At 54.5% G+C, this 18,490-nt stretch overlaps 1 protein-coding gene across 1 annotated transcript; it reads right to left on the bottom strand.

Moving 5' to 3' along the window:
- Aif1l (allograft inflammatory factor 1 like) lies at positions 1-18,490 on the bottom strand. The gene is made up of 6 exons (XM_090329226.1): positions 18,372-18,490; positions 17,934-17,995; positions 6,386-6,452; positions 3,802-3,843; positions 2,092-2,254; positions 1-424 (listed from the first exon to the last, which is right to left on the bottom strand). The coding sequence occupies exons 1-6, from the start codon at positions 18,400-18,402 to the stop codon at positions 337-339; spliced, it is 453 nt and encodes a 150-aa protein (XP_090185352.1). The 5' UTR covers positions 18,403-18,490; the 3' UTR covers positions 1-336.

The following is an 18,490-nucleotide window of genomic DNA, read 5'->3' as shown; positions in this document are numbered from 1 at the left end:
CCCGGCTGCAGCTTGAACATGGCTCAGAGACCTTCTAGAAAGATGGACAGGACAGTGTCATAGGATGGGAACATACTTGCAGGCCCCAGACCCTGGATGCTTTTTGGTTCACTGTCAGTCCTCCCGCACAGGGAAAGGGCAAGCGAAGGCAGGGTGAAATGAGGAAGGAGTCCCAAGGCTCAGTCTTCCAGCCCAGACCCCTCCCTGCCTTGAAGGGAAATAATTTGTGCTTTACAAAGAGTTGAATCAACCACACAACGACGGAACAAGACAAGTCAAGGAGGGCAGGGAGAGGAGGGAGGGGCAGGAGTGGGAGGCGGGGGTCCTGGCAGGTCCTCAAGGCAGACTGGCGATGTCTCTCTCTGGAGGGGGCCCCACTGGCTTGGGGCTGTTCTCGTTGGCTTTCCCTTCGAACATCATGACTCTAGTGTGGAGACGAGGAAAGACAAATCAGGATTAGGATTCTTGCCCTCCTGCAGAGAGATTGCCCCAGCCTCTTTGTTGGCATCATCCTCAGACATATGCCCCCAAGCCTGTTCCCACCATTCTGCACAAAAGCCCAATGGAGGAGCTGCTGTGTCCATTTTATAGAAGGGAAAATGGAGACACAGAGTGGCAAAGTGGCTCCAAGAAATGCACAGACAATCCCAGGCAGAGACAGGCACGGTGCTCCAGGCCTGTGTCTTCAAAACACGCAGCCTGGAAAAGACTAAGCAAGACTGGGCCAGGGCTCTGCTCAAGACCCCTTCCAAGTCTTTACAAACCTCCCCACAATACTGCAAGTCCAGCCTGGGGAGGAGAAAATACAGGTTCAAAATGGAACCTGGGGTGGGGTGAGGATGACCCACATTCAAATGCCAGCGCGGCTGTTTTGCAGGGGGGCAGCTCAAGCCCAACACCCCGCTTCTCGGATCCTCAGCATTTCTGTGTTATGGGGATGTTACCAGCTCTGCCCAGACGGAAATGCAGGCTCCTTAGCCGCCTTGTGTCTTGACAAACATCTTTGTAAAATGAGGTAGATATCGTCCACTTTTGTGCCTTAAAGTCATGTGAGTCTTTTTTCATAAAAGCCAGACAGCTGTGACAAATGACAAGCTTCAGCAAGGCCTCTCGACACTAGGCTGGAACCATCACAAGTTGTCTCATCTGGACAGCATTTCGTGGAGAATATGTACGATCAACCTCATTTTACAGTGGAAGAAACAAGCTGAGTCAGGGATGTGCACCCCTTGTAATCCTAACACTTGGGTGGCCGAGGCAGGAGGACATCAGCCTGAAGCCAGCGTGGGTTACAAAGTGAGACTGTCACAAGGGAGGAAGGAGAAAACAGGAATTGGGGCTTGCAGAGTTGAGGTAACTTGCTCAGGGTCATTTAAGTAATCATTGTTTCAGGATTTAAACTCCTTAGAGTTGTGTGTGTGTGTGTGTGTGTGTGTGTGTGTGTGTGTGTGTGTGTGTGAGAGAGAGAGAGAGAGAGAGAGAGACAGACAGACAGACAGACAGACAGACAGACAGAATGTACTGGAGCTGAAACTCAAGGACCTATGCCTTTTTGCTCAAGGCTGGGACTCTACTACTTGAGCCACACCTCCACGTCTGGCCTTTTTATTTTAGTAGTTAATTGGAGAGAAGAGTCTCATGGACTCTTCTGCTCAGGCTGGCTTTGAACCTCAATCCTCAGATCCCAGCCTCCTGAGTGGCTAGGATTACAGGTGTGAGCCACCATGCCTGGCTCTTAGAGCTGATTTTCAACTCTATCTCATTGCTCACAAACCAACCCCACAGGGACAGTAGAGCTATCCTTACAAACAAGGAAAAGGCCTAGAAAACGTGGACAGTGGATCTGTCACCATGAATCACCGGCACACCGCTGCCACTTCCTGGCCACCGAGCTTTCCTGTCAGATGACTTCTGCAAGGCCTGATCCTTTGCCAATGAAGGATGGAGTTCAGAAAAATCAAACCTCTCAGCCAGTTCCGCTGGATGAGCTGCCTGCTGGCCAGGGAATGCAGCAGGGTGGGAGCCAGGGGCCTCTTTCCCCATAGAAGGACAAAGCCCCTCCCACAGGCCCCCTGGAAGCGAGGTACTCACAGTTTGAGGACCGCTGACCTTTTGCCCAGCATCATATTCACAAAGTCTCTGTAGGAGATGGTGTCGCTGACCCCACCTGTCACTTCTGAAATCATCTTCTTCATCTCCAGGTGAGTCTTTGGGACCCCCAGCGTCTCCATCATCCTTTTCAAAGACATCAGGTCTGCGGGAGGAAAAGCAGGCCTGCTGAGTGGAGACCTAACCCAGGCACAGTCAAGGATGCGCCATTCCCATTGGCTCTGTGGGATGTCATCTCCCAGCAGTCTGCAGCCAGTCGAGGAGGGAGAGTCCCCCTCCCTGCTGTCTTACAGGCTGGCGGGTAGGGCCCTGGGTGTCTGACTCTGTTCAGATGTGGGTAGGAATAAAGCTCTGTTCTTCCTCCTATCCCTGCCCCAGGTCCTCAACTGTCCTCTGCACCTAGGGGAGCTGAGGACCCACTCTCCTGATCCCCAGGGAGTTACATCCCTGCAGGGTGAGGGAGGGAGCAGTAAATGACCCCAACCCATCTAAATATGAAGGTCAATCTCTTGGTCATAGCATCAGGAACTAACTGCCACCTGTCCCTTGGGACCCAGGCTGGAACAAGATAGGACATCAAAAATATCCCTTACAGCAGGAAAAACAACCAAAGGACAAAACTAAAAAACAAACAAACAAACAAACAAGAGAGGCACCAAAACCACTCATTATACGCCAGGAGCCCGCCTTTACCCTCCCAGCTCCAGCCAAGATCTGAGCCATTTCCTGGGTAATTGTTCCACAGACACAATGAGGCAGTAAAGGAGGTGGAAGCCTGGCTGGACAGGGGCTGATTTTAAGGTAGGGTGAGGCCAGTCCTTGCTGGCAGGGCAAACAGAACTGGTGCCAGGCCCATAGCCTGCCAGGTGCTTTTCTGAGAGTAGCCCCTGCAGCAAAGAGCAACAGGACTTCCACAAGCTGCCCACCAGACTGGCAACTAGCAAGACTTGCTGGAGGGCATTTGGCAAGACACTTCAGTCTTCTAACCCACAATGTCTGTCTGCTCAGTGAGATTAAAGAAATAACCGGGGTATCGACCAAGACCTGGGTACAAAGGAACATTTCATGGAACTATCAATGACGGTTAAAACTGGAAACCATCGGAATGGAGGCTGAATAGATCAGAGTCCATTCCTACAGTGGAGAATCATGGGTAGTGAGAGGGAGGGGGCGGGATGTTCTGTTTGGAAGCCAAAGGCCCTGTCTACCCCTCAACCACTGCCCCCCACCTCCCCAACCCCTGCAAGGCCTTTCACCTCTGGGTCTTGAGTTTCCTCATCTGCCAACCAGAAATGATTCAACCACCAGACTGTCCTGGCTCCATTGGTCCACCAGTGCCTGTGACAGTTGCCTGTCACCCGGCCCGGGACAGCCAGACAGGACAGCATCTACTGGAGGTGGGGGTCCTTTGCAGGACAGTGAGCTGAGGACAGAGAAAGTGCCATCCTCCTGGCCAGGAAGCCACCACCACGTGACATGTCAGGTGGCCCTGAGGTGGGAAGCCATGTGAGGAGAGGATGAAACATCCACAAGAACCAGGGAGTGGAACCTGCACGGGAAGCAGAGGGGCCCAAAGTGGGCTTGGCTGGCCTGACCGTGAGCCCCACTGGAGGCAGTCCCTCCCCGGGGTCACTGCAGGATTCTGTGCCCCAACTCTCTACCCGTCCCCCACTCCCCTGTGGCCCCACTCACCAATCTCTCCTTCATTGTTCAGGTCAAATTCCATGTACTTCTCTAGAAAGCAAAAGGCTGGTATTAGCCTCTCCCCCAAGGCCTGGTGACTCCCTGAAGGAGGCTTAAGGAACCTTGGGGATTCGAGCGCCCCCCAGCTCACCACCCTCTTCAGCTCATAAGTCCTGTCCTCTTGGCTGATGGCTCTGGGGAGTCCTTCCTGCCTCCACCATTGCCCCTCAGAAGGGAGGTGGCAGGGGCTTCCCTGACCCTCTTAAGAGAACAGCTGCTGCTTCCCAGGTGCCCAAGGCACCCCAGAATGCCCAGGTCCAGTGCGATATCAACAAACCTTGTGGCTTGGTTCACCCGCGGGGTGAAAGGCTGCAGAGGGTGGGTTCTCCTGGCCTATTCTGCACCATGGATTGGTGAGCCTTCTGGCAAGCCCACAAAGGCTACATCTTTCCACTGGACTTGAGTGACCATTCCCTCTATCCCAGCCTGCTGGACCCAAGGTTGCCATCCAGTCCCCACCTGGCCCCACTGGCTGCCCTCCTTCTGGAAGGCACTTCAGATAATCTCAGACACCTCTCCTTCCCTCAGCACTCCTCACCATTTCTGAATGGGCACCGCCCACACCCACACTTATAGAGCACTTCTATCTACTCTCCAAAGCACTCACATCCAACCTCTAAACACAGTCCTGTGTGGCACTTATCTCCAATTAACTTCTAGAAAAAGAGAAGTGGGGCTTGGCTCAAGGGTAGGGTGGTAGCCTTGAGCTGAAGAGCTCAGGGACAGCACCCAGGCCCAGAGTTCAAGCCCCATGACCACCTCTCCCCCCCCAAAAAAAGTCTCACTGACTTTGGTGCCCAGGGTGGCTTTGAACCATGATCCTTACATCTCAGCCTACTGACTAGCCAGGGTTACAGGTTGAGCCACCTGTGAACAGCAGATCCTACATTCTGATGAAGACAAGCAAACAAAGTGCCTCAGCCCCCCAGGGCCTTGCCCCTCCTCTGCACAGACACCCCATAATGACCTCATGTTGTCTCCAGCTCTGTAGGCGGCTGGGCTACCTGAGGATAGGATGTCGTTTTTCTAGTTCTCTTCCTTCTCCTTTTCTTTGTACTGGTACTGGGGCTTCAACGCAAACTTCTGCTCTTGCTTGGCTTTTTTGCTCAAGACTGGTACTCAATCACACTTGAGCTACAGCTCCATTTTTGACTTTTTGGTGGTTAATTGGAAAGAAGAATCTCATGGACTTTACTGCCCAGGCTGGTTTGAACTTCAATTCTCAGATATCAGCCTCTTGAGTAGCTAGGATTACAGGCATGAGCCACCAGTGCCTGGCTTTTAACAAAATTGTGTGTGTGTGTGTGTGTGTGTGTGTGTGAGAGAGAGAGAGAGAGAGAGAGAGAGAGAGAGAGAGAGAGAGAGAGAGAGAACATGCCAGACCTGAGGCTTGAACTCAGGGCCTGGGCACTGTCTCTCAGCTTTTTGGCTCAAGGCTAGAGCTCTACCACTTGAGTCATAGCTCTACTTCCCATGTTCTGACGGTGAATTAGGGATAAGAGTCTCCCACTTTCCTGCCCAAGCAGGTTTCAAAACACTCCTCAGATTTCAGCCTTCTGAATCGCTAGGATTACAGGCAAGAACCACCAGTGCCTGGCTTCTCTCTTCACGTAAGATGCACCAAAGCATCCTGATGGAAAGCAGGGATTTGCAGCCTGACTAAGAGTTCAAGTCCCTGCTCTGCCCCAGGTGAATTGTGCTCCACTGTCAATGACCTCTCCAGGCCTAAGCTTATTCTTTTATAAATTAATAACTGGGCCTTATGGAGGGGTGATTTGGGGAGCTGGCTATGATGACTGCCGCTGGAGTAGGACTTCGCCCAGCCGCCAGCAGTTACTGCCAAGACCTTACTTACATCCTGCCCAAGGCTGGCGAGCTGCAGGCGATGGGAGGAGCACTTGCCAGGGAGTTTACCTTGGGGCCCAGCGGATGCCCACATGGCCAATGCTTGGGAGCCGGCCCCAAGTGCATCCATCCGGCAGGAAAGGTGGGTGTGCCCGGCTCTTGTGTGCATGGCTCCGCTCCCTTCCAGCCACTGGCTGGGAACCAAGCGCCAGGTCCCAAACAGAAGGACCTTTATTTTGCCCCTCTCCCCCGCGCAGGCTCCTGGGCCCTGTTTTCTTTTCATCCCTGCTGCTGGGATTCAATAGGCAGAAACTCTGCCCCCCTGCCCCTCAGCGGCGGAGACACAAGCATCCATTCTCCACAGGGGCTCCTGGACGCGTCTCCACAAGCGGGAGAGGCCGGGCTTCTCACAAAGGCTGGATTGTGTGCTGGGGCCCTAGGAACGAGCAGGGTCCCCACGGGGCGGACAGAAGCCAACCTGAGCTCCACTGGGCAACAGGGGAGAGAGGGGCAGCACAGGGCCAGGCCAGAGACTGCAGGCGCGGGGGGCCCTGGTGGCAGAGTCCCCTCCTCAGGGACTCCTGTCTCAAAGCCTGCCAGGAAAAGGAACATTCGGGATAAAATATGGCCACAGCTGGGCCCTGTGGAGTCTCATGTATCAGGGGCTGTGTGGCTGGTCCTGGCTCACCTTTGAAGGCAGCAAGCTTTTCTGGTAGGTTCTCTTCATCGCTGTACTTCTGGTCACAGAGAAACTCCTACAAAGATGACAGCACAGGGCTGAGCACAGATGGAGTCAGGGGTCCAAATTTTCCTTCCACCCCACAGCCCAGGTGGCGAGGCCTGCGCAGGGCAGAGCTTGTCCTGGCTGGCTTCTGGTGGCTTCCGGCCACCCTTTGCAAGGCACAGCTGCATGGTCTGCCCAGGGACTAAGGCTGGAGGTGACCCCTTGGGGGGCCGCTAGAGAAAACAGACACCGATGGTGGGGGCCTGGGCTGTCCCCCAGGACACTTGGTCCATTGGGCTTTCCTCATGCGTGTGGCCCAACTCCTCTAGGTCCGGTTGCAGCCTTTCTCACATCCAAGGAAGAGGATTGTGGGAGCTACTTCTTTGTTTTTCCTGTATGTGTGTCACTACTAGGGCTTGACCTTAGGACGTAGGCATTGTCCCTGAGCTTCTTTACTCAAGGCTGGCAACTCTACCACTCGAGTTACAGATGCACTTTGGCTTTCTTGGTGATTCACTGGAGACACGAGAATCCCCGACTTTCCTGCCCAGGCTGGTTTTGAATCATGATTCTCAGATCTCAGCTTCCTGAGTTGCTAGGATGACAGGCAGGAGCCATCCTCACCTGGCTCATAGCTATTTCTTGAGTCTGAGGGTGAATGAGAACTGGATGTGGAAACCTCAGAACACAGCTTGAGGGTTAGTCTCTGCTCGGGCAGAAAGTTAATGAGGACACACTGCTGGGAGGCCACTGGCTTTTCCTTTGGCCTTTTGACCTGTGAAGCTGGGGTCTGACATAACTAATGAGAAGGAGCGTGGTCTGTGTCATGTCTGCATGCATGAGAATACAGCAATGAAAACTACTGAAGTGGTTTGAAGGAGCTAAGGGCTGGTAGCTCCTGCCTGTAATCTCAGCTTCTCAGGAGGCTAGGATCTGAGACTGAAATCAGAAGCCCTCCCCCACTTTTTTTTTTTTTTTTGCCAGTTCTAGGGCTGGAACTCAGGGCCCGGGCACTGTTCTTGGGCTTTCTCAAGGCTAATGCTCTACCACTTGAGCCACAGCACCACTTCCGGCTTTTTCTGTGTATGTGGAACCAAGGAATCCAACCCAGGGCTTCATGCATGCTAGGCAAGCACTCTACCACTAGGACATACTCCCAGCCCCCTAGAAGCCCCTTTTTATATTTGTACCTGGATTGTAGCTCATGTCTTCATGCTTTCTGCTATAGCTGAGAATGACAGGAGCTCATACGCATGCTCGCACCGACCCCCCGCCCCCATATCATCTTCCCTTGAGATGGAGTCTTGCAGCCTTTTCTGCTTGGGTTGGCCTGAAAATGAAAGCCTCCTGATCTCAGCCTCCCACAAAACTGAGGTGACAGATGTGAACCAACGTGCCCAATTATTGGCTGGCCTAGTATCTCACACTCCTGGTTCAGACTTGTTTTAAAAGCCATCTACGAACCAGGCACCAGTGGCTCACACATGTAATCCTAGCTACTCAGGAGCTGAGAGCGGAGGACTTTGGCTTGGGCAGAAAAGCCTGAGACTTTTATCACCAATTAGCCACCAGAAAGCCGGAAGTGGCTCAAAGTGCCAGACTACTGTCCTTGAGCAAAAGAGCTCAGGGACAGTGCCCAAGCCCTGAGTTAAAGCCCCATGACTGACCAAAAACAAACACACAAATACTAGAGCAAGTCTAGGGTTAAACATTATACACTAGATATTGTCCCACCAATTAGTCCATGTCATTTCTGGGCTAGGAAATTTGCTACCTACAAGTGTGTTGTAAACTGACAAGAACATTTTTCTTTTCTTTTTGCCGGCCTGGGCACTATCCCTGAGTCTCTCTGTTCAAGGCTATCGCTCTGCCACTTGAGCCACATCACCACTTCTGGCTTTTACTTCTGGCTTTTTCTTTGTATGTGGTACTGAGGCATTGAACTCAGGAGGGCTTCACGCCTGCTAGCCGAGCGCTCTACCACTAAGCTACATTCCCAGCCCTTGATAAGCATATTTCTAAATGGCCAAAAAGGAGTCTGTGACTGGACCTCAGTGCCCTCCTTCCTAGCACAGCAGTCACCCCTCCTGGGGCGGTCATTCACCCATCTACAGGGACAATCCAGGGAGAGAGGGCACTTTCTCGCCCTGGGCTGCATGGTTGTATTCAGTAACATGAGGTCTGACTGGGAGCACGGGACAGAATCTGAGCCGTCCTCATGCCGTAACTCGGCACCTGCCCTGTGAATGCACCCGGCTCCCTCTGGGCTCCCTCCTGGGGTACAGGCCTACTGACCCCACCACCCCACTCCTGCAGGTAATAAAGTGCTGTCATCTCACCTAATCTCACCAGCCACTCTCACTCCAACTTCACAGGTTAGAACATGAAGACCGGGGGGTTAAATAACACGTCTCAAGTCCACAGACCACTGATCTGGGTCTGGCCAGCTTGGTGCTGCCCTGCCGAGACCAGCCCAGCCTCTGTGCAGCTGAAGCCTCCTGTACTATAAGGGGGGAGGGGAGAGCTGGCTGCCTCCCCTCCCAGCCAGCTCCTTCGGGGTCCTTCTCACAGCTCCTCTCCCCTGATTCCCCATCCTACTCAGGCTGGACAAGTCGCTCTTGTCTGTGACTCTGAGCAAAACCAGGTGCCTCCATGGGTTCCTGGATCTCTTATGGGTCCAACAAAAGACACTTTAGGCCAGGGGTTCCCAGAGTTTGCCGACAAGAGCTGTTAAAGGGGAGGGGGAGCTGAAGTCTGTTATCCTAGCTACTTGGGAGGCAGAGATGGGGAATACAACTTGGGGAGACTGCATCTCCACCAGTGGTCAGGCTGAGTAACGTCTGCTGTCCTCCAGCCTCGTGGGGAGGCAGGAGCATTGTAATCCACCATAATCCAGGCACAAAGAGTGGCCCTACCTCTAAAAGAATCCATGCAAGCCAAGCACTGGTGGCCGCACTTCCCCATTTAATGTTGCTGGGAATTGAAAACTGTCTTGGAAATAGTGTTTTTAAAACACAAGAGAGCCAGGCACCAGCGGCTCACACCTGTAATCCTCGCTACTCAGAAGGCTGAGATCGGAGGATCAAGGTTCAAAGCCAGCCAGGCAGGAAAGTCCTGTAAGACTCTTCGCACCAATACACACACACACACACACACACACACACACACACAGAGCCAGCAGTGGCACTGTGACTCAAAGGATACAGCATCAGCCATGCTCAGGCCCCGTATTGCCACATAAATAAACAAAACAATCAATGCAAAAAGGGAGGGGCGGCTCGAGTCACAGACTGCCTGCCTGGCATGTGAGCCCTGACATCAGAGGTCTGCCAAGTCTTATTCTGCCAAGTAAAGGCTTTTTAAACAATGACCATTGACGGCTGCCCTGGCTTGAGAAGGAAACACATCCCTGAATTTTAAAATGGCCGACTCACTACATCGTCCTGGGTCTTTGGGGAGGGGGGAAAGGCACAGAGATGGAGGCACTTCCCTACCAGCCTCAGCAGGAAAGGGGACCACAGGACACCTCCTCCTCTCTGCCCTCCAGGCTTTCAGCAGGCACAGGGGCCTGAAGGGTACATGATGCTCCCCACTCGAACCCTTCACTACCCACACAGGCGCTTGCTTCTCTGACTCCTTATGCCAAACTCCACCCAACCCCAGGACCTTTGCTCCAGCTGTGTCTTCCTGCTGTCTCACACACACCTCTACATGGTTCTCCCTCTTGTCCTTCAAGACTTGTATCAGTGTCACTGCCCAGGGAGACCCTCCCCACTGTTCACTGTCCACTGCAGATGTCCTTGACCCCAATCCAGTGTCTCCCCAGCTTTCCTGGCCAGGCTGGCTTTAAACTGTGATCCTCAGAGCTCAGCCTTCTGAGTAGCCAGGATTCTCAGAGCGGCCCTACTTACAACGTGCTGTCCATTGCCCCTCTCTGCCAGGAGCTGGGTGCCTCAGAGTGGGGGCACTGCACATGTGGTTGAACTGGAAATGAGCTCGGTCATGCTATGGCTTGGGCTCCTGCCAGCACGCAGTGTTGGTGCAGAAGCCATGCTGGAGTTTGGGCACCAGTGGCTCACATCTGTAATCCTCACTACTCAGGAGACTGAAACTCAAGGATCATAGTTCAAAGGCAGCTCAGGCCGGGAAAGGTGTGAGCCTCTTCTCTCCAACTAGCCAGCAAAAGCTGTAAGTGATAGAAAGCTAGCAACAAAGATGAGGAGGAGGAAGAGGGGGAGCAGCTGACCCGCGCTGTGTGTGAGTGCACAGTCCTCCCCAGGCACAGGCTTGGGGACAGCTGTGCCCTTGGCAGAGAACGGGGGAGGCAGGCGGACAGGCGTGCCACAGCCGGGCAGCCGGCTCTGCCCATCACCAAGCTCGGGATTCTTGGCTCTTACTCATGCGCAAACCAGCTATCCTCTCCAGGTTCGTGGCCTCCATGTCCCTGCTTGGCCTGGGTGCACAGTTTTGTTGGGAGCAGGTATCTGTCTATCCAAGACCAATCCCTTCTTCCCCCCGGGGTCCTGACACTGGGCAGAGGACAGACAGCAGACACTCCAGAAGCCTGGAAAAAAGCAAGGTAATAATACAAAAAAGCAGCAGCAAGTTGGAGTCAGAATCCTACGTCTGATTCCTCTTAGTTGTGTGAAGACCACTATCTTTTGCCTATGCCTTGATTTCCCCACTTAAGGGAGAATACAATGTCTATTTTGGCTAGACGTTGGTGACGCATGCTTCTAAGCCTGGGTACTCTAAAGGCTGGATTCGAGGATTACAGTTTGAAGCCAACCTGAGCAGAAAAGTCCATGAGTCTCTTATCTCCAGTTAGCCAGCAAAAAGCCATAAGTGGAGCTGTGGCTCACATGGTAGAGTGAAAAAAGTCAAGTGAGAGCTTGAGGCCCTGAGTTTAAGCCCTAGTAACAATCAAACCAGAGAGAGAGAGAGAAAGGGAGGGAGGGAGGGAGGGAGAGGGAGGGAGAGAGAGAGAGAGAGGGAGAGAGAGAGAGAAGGGAGGGAGGGAGGGAGGGAGGAAGGAAGGAAGGAAGGAAGGAAGGGAGGGAGGGAGGGAGGGAAAGGAAAAAGGTCTGTTTTTTTGGGTGGCTGGTCTTGGCACTACAGAATTTTAGTATACACATATCAAGCACTAGCTGCTGTGCCTGAGTCTTTAGTAAACAAATCCTTCTTATTCCCAGCCCTCCTGGCCACAGCTTGAAACCAGCAGCAAGTTCAGCAGGTGGGAGCTGCCTGGCTTACAGCGTGGCACTTCTTATTGCCCTTTCTACATATCCTCTTTTGACAGATGGGGTCTGCAAGGCCAGCAGAGGCTTCCCAACAGGTCCACTGCATACAGAAGCGAGAACAAAAGTGTCTATTTTCCTGCAGCATCTCAGCCCCTTCTCTTTTCAGGCAATGTGGGTGGCAGCCTGGCCACAGGTTTCTGGGCAAGGAAAGTCAATGCTGGGTTTTACCTTTCCATGGCACACATTAGTTATTTTGATTCTGTGAGGCCAAGAAATCTTCCATGACTCTTGGGGGGCAGGGGAGACGGTTTAGATGACCCCTATCCAGCTCTCCCCATCCAAACAACTGCCCTGAAAGATAAAGGATTGCCCTTGTTGTTGTAAACAAAAAGAGAGGTCAGAGGTGACCAACAGGATGCAATGAGGCCCCTGTCAGTCTGGGGCAGGGAGGGTTGCCAGCAGGTGAGGCTTGAGATGGTGGCAGAGCTGCAGAACCTATGGTTTCTGCTCATGGTTGAAGGCCCCCTGTGGGTGGGGCCTGGACCATCAAAATGGTCAGGAGACCCCTCGGACCTCTGCAGGCCTGTGTGCAGGGTAGAGGGGTGGGGAGTTTGGATTCTGCTCAGCTATGCTCTGACTTCAGATCTTAGGAGCTCTGTGAACTCGCTGTACCTCTGGGCTTCAGTTTCCTCGTGTGTAAAATGGAATTGTAAGGCCTGGGCCTCTCCATGGAGGTGCTGTAAAGAAGTAAGGCAGCTCAGTATCTAGGAAGACCCTGGGCTTGTGTGTGGTATCTGTGTAAACAGTGAGGTCATTGTTATTGTGTGTGGAAGTCCAAACTCAAATCACATAGAACGAAAAGCTATGCAAAAGAGGGTCCACTCCGCAATTCTCTGCCCTAACAAGATGCCATGAAATCTCTGGGGAGCCTGGCCTCTCTGGCCCCTTTTCCAATGGAAAGCTCCTCTTTTCCAGCCAGTGATATAGGGCAGAATGCTGTGTCTATCATGGAGCTTGAATTTGGAACCTGGGCACTGCCTCTGAGCTCTTTTGCTCAAGGCTATCGCTCTACCACTTTGAGCCACAGAGCCATTTCCAGTATCCAGGTGGTCGATTGGTGATTAAGAGTCTCACAGACTTTTCTGGCTCTGAACCTCAATCCTCAGATCTCAGCCTCCTGAGTCGCTAGGATTACAGGTGTGAGCCACCAGCACCCAGCTTCAGTCTTCAATCTGAATACAGCCCCACTCACCCCTGCTTCCTGCCACATCCCATGGTCATCAAAGCTAATGCACAAGGGAGTGTACACACGCACACATGTACACACACACCCTCACCGCGAGCTCAGGAACTGGACACGATAGTCCTAAAGGCCTGTTCTCAGGAGCCCTGCCACCGGTCCCGACTCCCTCGAGCACCTGCTCCTGGCCTTCCAGGTTTGTCCTTACCTATCAGCCGCAGCAGAATTTGAGGATGGGCAAACACGATCATGCTGGAGTCCATCCAACAGGCTGGCTTAAGAACTCCAAGGACGCCATTCCAGCTGCATCCCGGGCTTGGGATGCAGCCCCCAGGCTCTTAAAGGGCCAGGGCCAGGTCACGCATGTCTGGCCCAGCACCTGGCTTGTAGCTGGAGCCTGTAACACGCACCCCAGGGAGCAACAGGCTCATATTCCCCAGGGCTGCCCTGGGGACTCTGCACAAAGCGTCCTGGCCAATAGGTGGGGCAGTTGAAGGGAAAAAAACACCCCGTGGACCACAGAAACGAAGGAGCCCTGCAGAAATTCCATCTTCAGCCACCTGTGACACGGCCACAGCAAGTCACAACTGGCTGGACCTGCAAGGGACACTGAATCCCCAGAGGCTCACGTGGCTGCTTATCAACATCTCCTTTATTATATATTAAGGAAGAGCAAAAGAGATGGGGTGCCCACAATGCCAAGGAGGCACATTCACCCGGGTAGGGACTGAGTGGCACTGCCAGGCACGCTGGAAAAGAGATGGGGTCTCAGAGACTCCTCATGGCTGCAGCATAGGCAGAGGACGGACACACGGACAGATGGACAGACGGACAGACAGACAGACAGACACCACCCCTGGGCAGAAATCCTGAGCCTGTCCTGCCAGCTTGCCCTTCCCTGCAGAGATGAAACTTGGGATACCAAAATACCCATCAGGCACCCTACATCTGACCAGGAATAATGAGTGTCCTTCATTCGACCCAGAAGGGCTGGGACCCAGGGATGGTGGCCAGAGATCCTTATCCACGCAAGCCGGAGAGGCCAGCGCCTCAGCTCCAGGTTTCACCACCTGGGGGTGAGGGGGCGGGTTAGGCTCTGGGTGGAGTATGCTTCTATTTCAGACTGGGTGACCTTGGGTAAGTGACTTCATCAGACCCAGCCAGTTTCCTCACCTCCACAATGGGCGTCAGCATCATCATCTCTACCCCACAGGAATGCTGGATCATCTCCTGGCTTCCGTCATAATCAAGGGATAAGAATGTCAAGGGATACCTTCCACGCATAGATGCAGCACACTCGTGTACGTGTGTGCATGTGTGTGGGTGTGCATGCTTGAACTCAGGGTCTAGGTGCGCTCCTTTAGCTCCTTCCATTTAATGCTAGTGCTCTACTGCTTGAGCCCCACATCCACTGCTTCTGCCTTCCTTACTGATTAACTGGAGATGTGTTTCACAGACCCAAGCGGCCTTGAACCCCAGACAGAAGCTTTCTGAGTGGCTAGGATTCCAGGGGTGAGCCAGACGTGCAACTCCTAGTCCTGAGCACTGTGTTAAAAGGTCCTGGTGGTCAGCAGCTCAAGCTTCTGCTTGCTGCCCATCCCCCCAGGGCATAGGAGTGCCAAAGTGCAGCCCACCCAGCCTGGGCCTCTTTCTGTCCCTGTGGAAAGCTGGGGATCGTTTCTGCCATTGCCATATAAGGCCAGGCCTAGCTGGCCTGGGGTCACCTACCATGTCATCAGGACATGCACGGGGAATGCCAGCTATGTGGAGGGAGTAGGAGGCACTGATATGCATATGCAGGAGAACACACACACATACACACACACACAGTGTGGGTGGGTACCCACAAAAGGGGCCAGTTAAGTATAGAGATGGAGCAAATAGTCCAACTTGAAGCTGTGGCTGTTTCAACCCTGGCAATTCACTTAGCTTCTCTCAGTGATGTTCCTGTGAAAAGGGAGTGACAGCGCCTCCACTTCACAGGGTCACAGTAGGCATCCCGGTACATTCCACATATCCAGAAGACCACAGCAGAAACTAAAAAGAACCCCCTCAGAAAGCTGCATTTCACCAGCCATCAGTGGCTCACACCTGTAATGCCAGCTACTCAGGAGGCTGAGAGTGGCAGATCGAAGCCAGCCTCGGCAGGAAAGTCTAATTGACCAGCAAAAATCCAGAAACAGAGGAGCAACTCAAGTGGGTCGAGTGCTAGTCTTGAGCAGAAAAACTAAAGGTTTGCACCCAGACCCTGAGTTCAAGCCCCAGAACTAGCACGCATGCGCGCGCGCACACACACACACACACACACACACACACACACACACACACACACACACACACACACACACACACACACACACACACACGCTTCATTTTGTAGAGCTGCCCTGGTACCACACAGACCCATGTAAGTTTGACTCTTCAGTCTTGAATACTTTATGACAACAATTGCTACCCCGCTGCCCTCTGAAAGTTGGCTGGCATCAGGGGAGGAGAAAGACCCCCCCAAAAAGGAATAGGAATGTTGGCTCAGAGAAGCCCCTAAAGCAGCTACCCCAATTAAGTTCTGCTGCAGACAGCAGCTAAGCAACTTGATGCAAGGAGTCCTGATGCCTCGATCTGATCCCCCTCCCCCTTGGCCAGACCCCTCCCCCAGCCTGCACGCCACTGGACGGTCAGTAAAGCTCTACTCCGAGGCTGCTTTTTCCAGAATATGCCTCCTGCCCACCTTTCCTACAGTCCTGGCCATGGCTGAACCACTGAAGCAAAGCTGCTCTCCACCTTTACCCCTGCTCTAGCTGTTGCAGGGAGCGTCTAGAATGAGCCCCCATATGTCTCAGGCATACTCCCCGCACTCTGGAGACACCCCCTCCCAATCAGTAATGTAATGATCAGGAGAGCAGCCAGCTCTCTAGGCGTTCTATATAGATGCCCCATGTAAATGGCAACTCTCATGACCTCTTGTTGGCAGGGAGGCCAGCTGGGAGGTAAAGGGGCTTGTCCTGGGTTTCACAGTGGCTTCCTGGCAATCTATAAGTGGGGAAGCAGCTCTAAGCTTCAGGTTTCCTCTTTCAGGCTCTTTCCTCCAGGACCCACACACTGGACCACAGCACTCCAGCAGCCTGGACTCATGGAGGTTGTGGACTTACAACCAGGCAGGGAAGGGACCTTAGACTGCAATTTCTGTCCCTGGCTTCCTATGGGGCCCTGGGTCCGCTGCCTATCTTCTCTGGGTATTGGGGGTCCAGAGGTGGCCAGACCATAGCTCTTTCCTGTACTTTTTACTCCAGTTCCAGTGCTCTCCAAATCAGCCCTTGACAGCCATAGACTCTCCCCTTTTCTAAGTCAAGTCAGTTCAACTCTCCCAAATAGCTTTACCTCCTCCACCCCATCTGCCTTCCCAAGGGTGGGGCTAGCATGGAAGTCCCACAAACTCTCACCGACCCCCCATCTCCAGCTGTCCCTGGCTCAAGGTCCCGTTGGCTGTGGGTAGGTTCAGCCCGCTGGGAACTGTGCCCAGCCGAGTGGCTCAGGGGGCTGTGTAAGGTCAGGGACCCAGGCTCCTGTCCAGACAGACAGCACAGCCAAGCCTGAGGCGGGGCAGGGGCAGAGGGAACTAGGAAGGGGTACAGCAGCCCTAGACCCTGAGTCCAGCCAAAGGTCTAGGCAACTTTACAGTCTCACTCAAGATGGCACCAAGAGGCAAGGAAAGGGTGGCAGCGAGGTGCCCCAAGCCCTGCAAAGGACCCCAGTGGTAAGAGTCCCTACTCTAACTTCCCCACAGCCCCCCTTCCCACCTAGAACCCCAAGCCAGGCTCTGCCCCGGGTGTCCAGTGGCCTGAAGGAGTCCATAGGGAAAATGCCCTGCCTTGTTCCTATGGGCAGAGAGGATGGCACCTCCTCAGAAACTAGCTGTGGTTCCTTCCATGAGGTGGCCTTGTCAGGGAGCAGCCCTTGCTGGCGACAGAGGAATTGCTGCACAGCAGGTTAGGTCTTAAATCTAAGCCCAGGTTTTGGGATCCTTGTAGGGTCAGCCTAGCTGTGCTGTTTCTGAGCTCTGCCAAGCCAGAGGCCCCAGCACCCTTCCTTATCTCATAATATGTAGGAGCTCATTAAGCAAATCCCTGGAGCTCCTGTGTGGGCCTGGCAGCCAAGGAAAAGATATATATATTATTTTTTTTATTATTTTTTTTCCTGCCAGTCCTGGAGCTTGAACTCAAGGCCTGAGCACTGTTCTTGGGCTTTCTCAAGGTTAGTGCTCTACCACTTGAGCCATAGCATAGCACTCTTTCCAACTTTTTTCTATGTATGTGGTATCGAGGAATTGAACCTGGGTCTTGGTGCATGCTAGGCAAGCACTCTACCACTAGGCCAAACTCCCGGCCCCAGAGGAAGGATTTCTTTATAATTCCCCAGTACTCACGCCGGTCACCCTAGCTACTCCGGAGGTTGAGATCTGAGGATGCCAGTTCAAAGCTGGAAAGCCTGTGAGACTCTGCTAAGAAGCAGGAGGTGGAGCTGTAGCTCAAGGGTAGAGCAATAGCCTTGAGTTCAAAAGCTAAGAGATAGCGGCCAGGCCTTGAGTTCCAGGCCCAGGCCCAGCATGCAGGCTGTCCCACATACTGGACGCACTGGAGACACAGACAGACACACAGACACAGACACACTGACACACACACACACACGTGCACACATACACCACAGACACACTGACACACTCTGACACACACAGGCACACACACCACACACACACGTCCCATCCAGTCCTGAACCCACCTTTCTCAAAGTTAGGAGAAGTTTCCTCAAAGTCGCCCTGTCGTGCTGTGGGTCCCTTCTGGGTCCCGGCTCGGTCCCCGGGAGCCCGGGAACGGCCCCACCCCCAGCCCCGGGGTAACAGCGTGCAATGCGAGACCGGCCGGAGGCGACCGGGGGAGGCCGCGGGAGGGCGGAGGGGAGAAGGGCGCGAGGCCCGGGAACGAGAGGGGTTGACTGCGCGGCGGCCCCGGCCGGTGGGGCGGCCAGGCCGGCTTACCCGGTTGATCTCCGCCAGCCTCCGCTCCTGCTGGGCCTTGAGCAGACCGAACGCCTTCCCTCCTGCGGGGACAAAAGGCGGCCGGGCAGCGGGGAGCGTCCCGGGCCCCGCGCCCCGTTCCCGCGCGCTGTGCGCGCCCCGCCATCCGCTCGGGACCCCCAGGGGGCGGCCCCGGGGCCCATCGGGGGGACGGCGCGGGGGCAGCGGGGAGGAACCGCGCGGGGACAGAGGGGGAACCGCGCGGGGACAACGGGGGCACCGCGCGGGGGCAGCGGGGGCACCGCGCGGGGACAGCGGGGGCACCGCGCGGGGACAGCGGGGGGGAACCGCGCGGGGACAGCGGGGGAACCGCGCGGGGGCAGCGGGGGAACCGCGCGGGGGCAGCGGGGGAACCGCGCGGGGAGGCGCGGACCCCGCAGGGGCGCCGGCGCCGCCTACCTTGGAACCTGTTGCCGACCGCGACCGCCATGGCGCGCACCGGGCTCCCGCCGTCGGGGCTTGGCGGCCACCGCGCGGGACGGGCTGGAGCGAGCGGCGGGCTCCGCGCGCGCGCGGCG

This window comes from Megascapheus bottae, chromosome 3, assembly GCF_031878675.1.
Source record: "Megascapheus bottae isolate mThoBot1 chromosome 3, mThoBot2.hap1, whole genome shotgun sequence".
Lineage (NCBI taxonomy): Eukaryota > Metazoa > Chordata > Mammalia > Rodentia > Geomyidae > Megascapheus > Megascapheus bottae.
The sequence above is the reverse complement of the archived record's forward strand: the minus strand, read 5'-3'. Positions and strand labels throughout refer to the sequence as shown.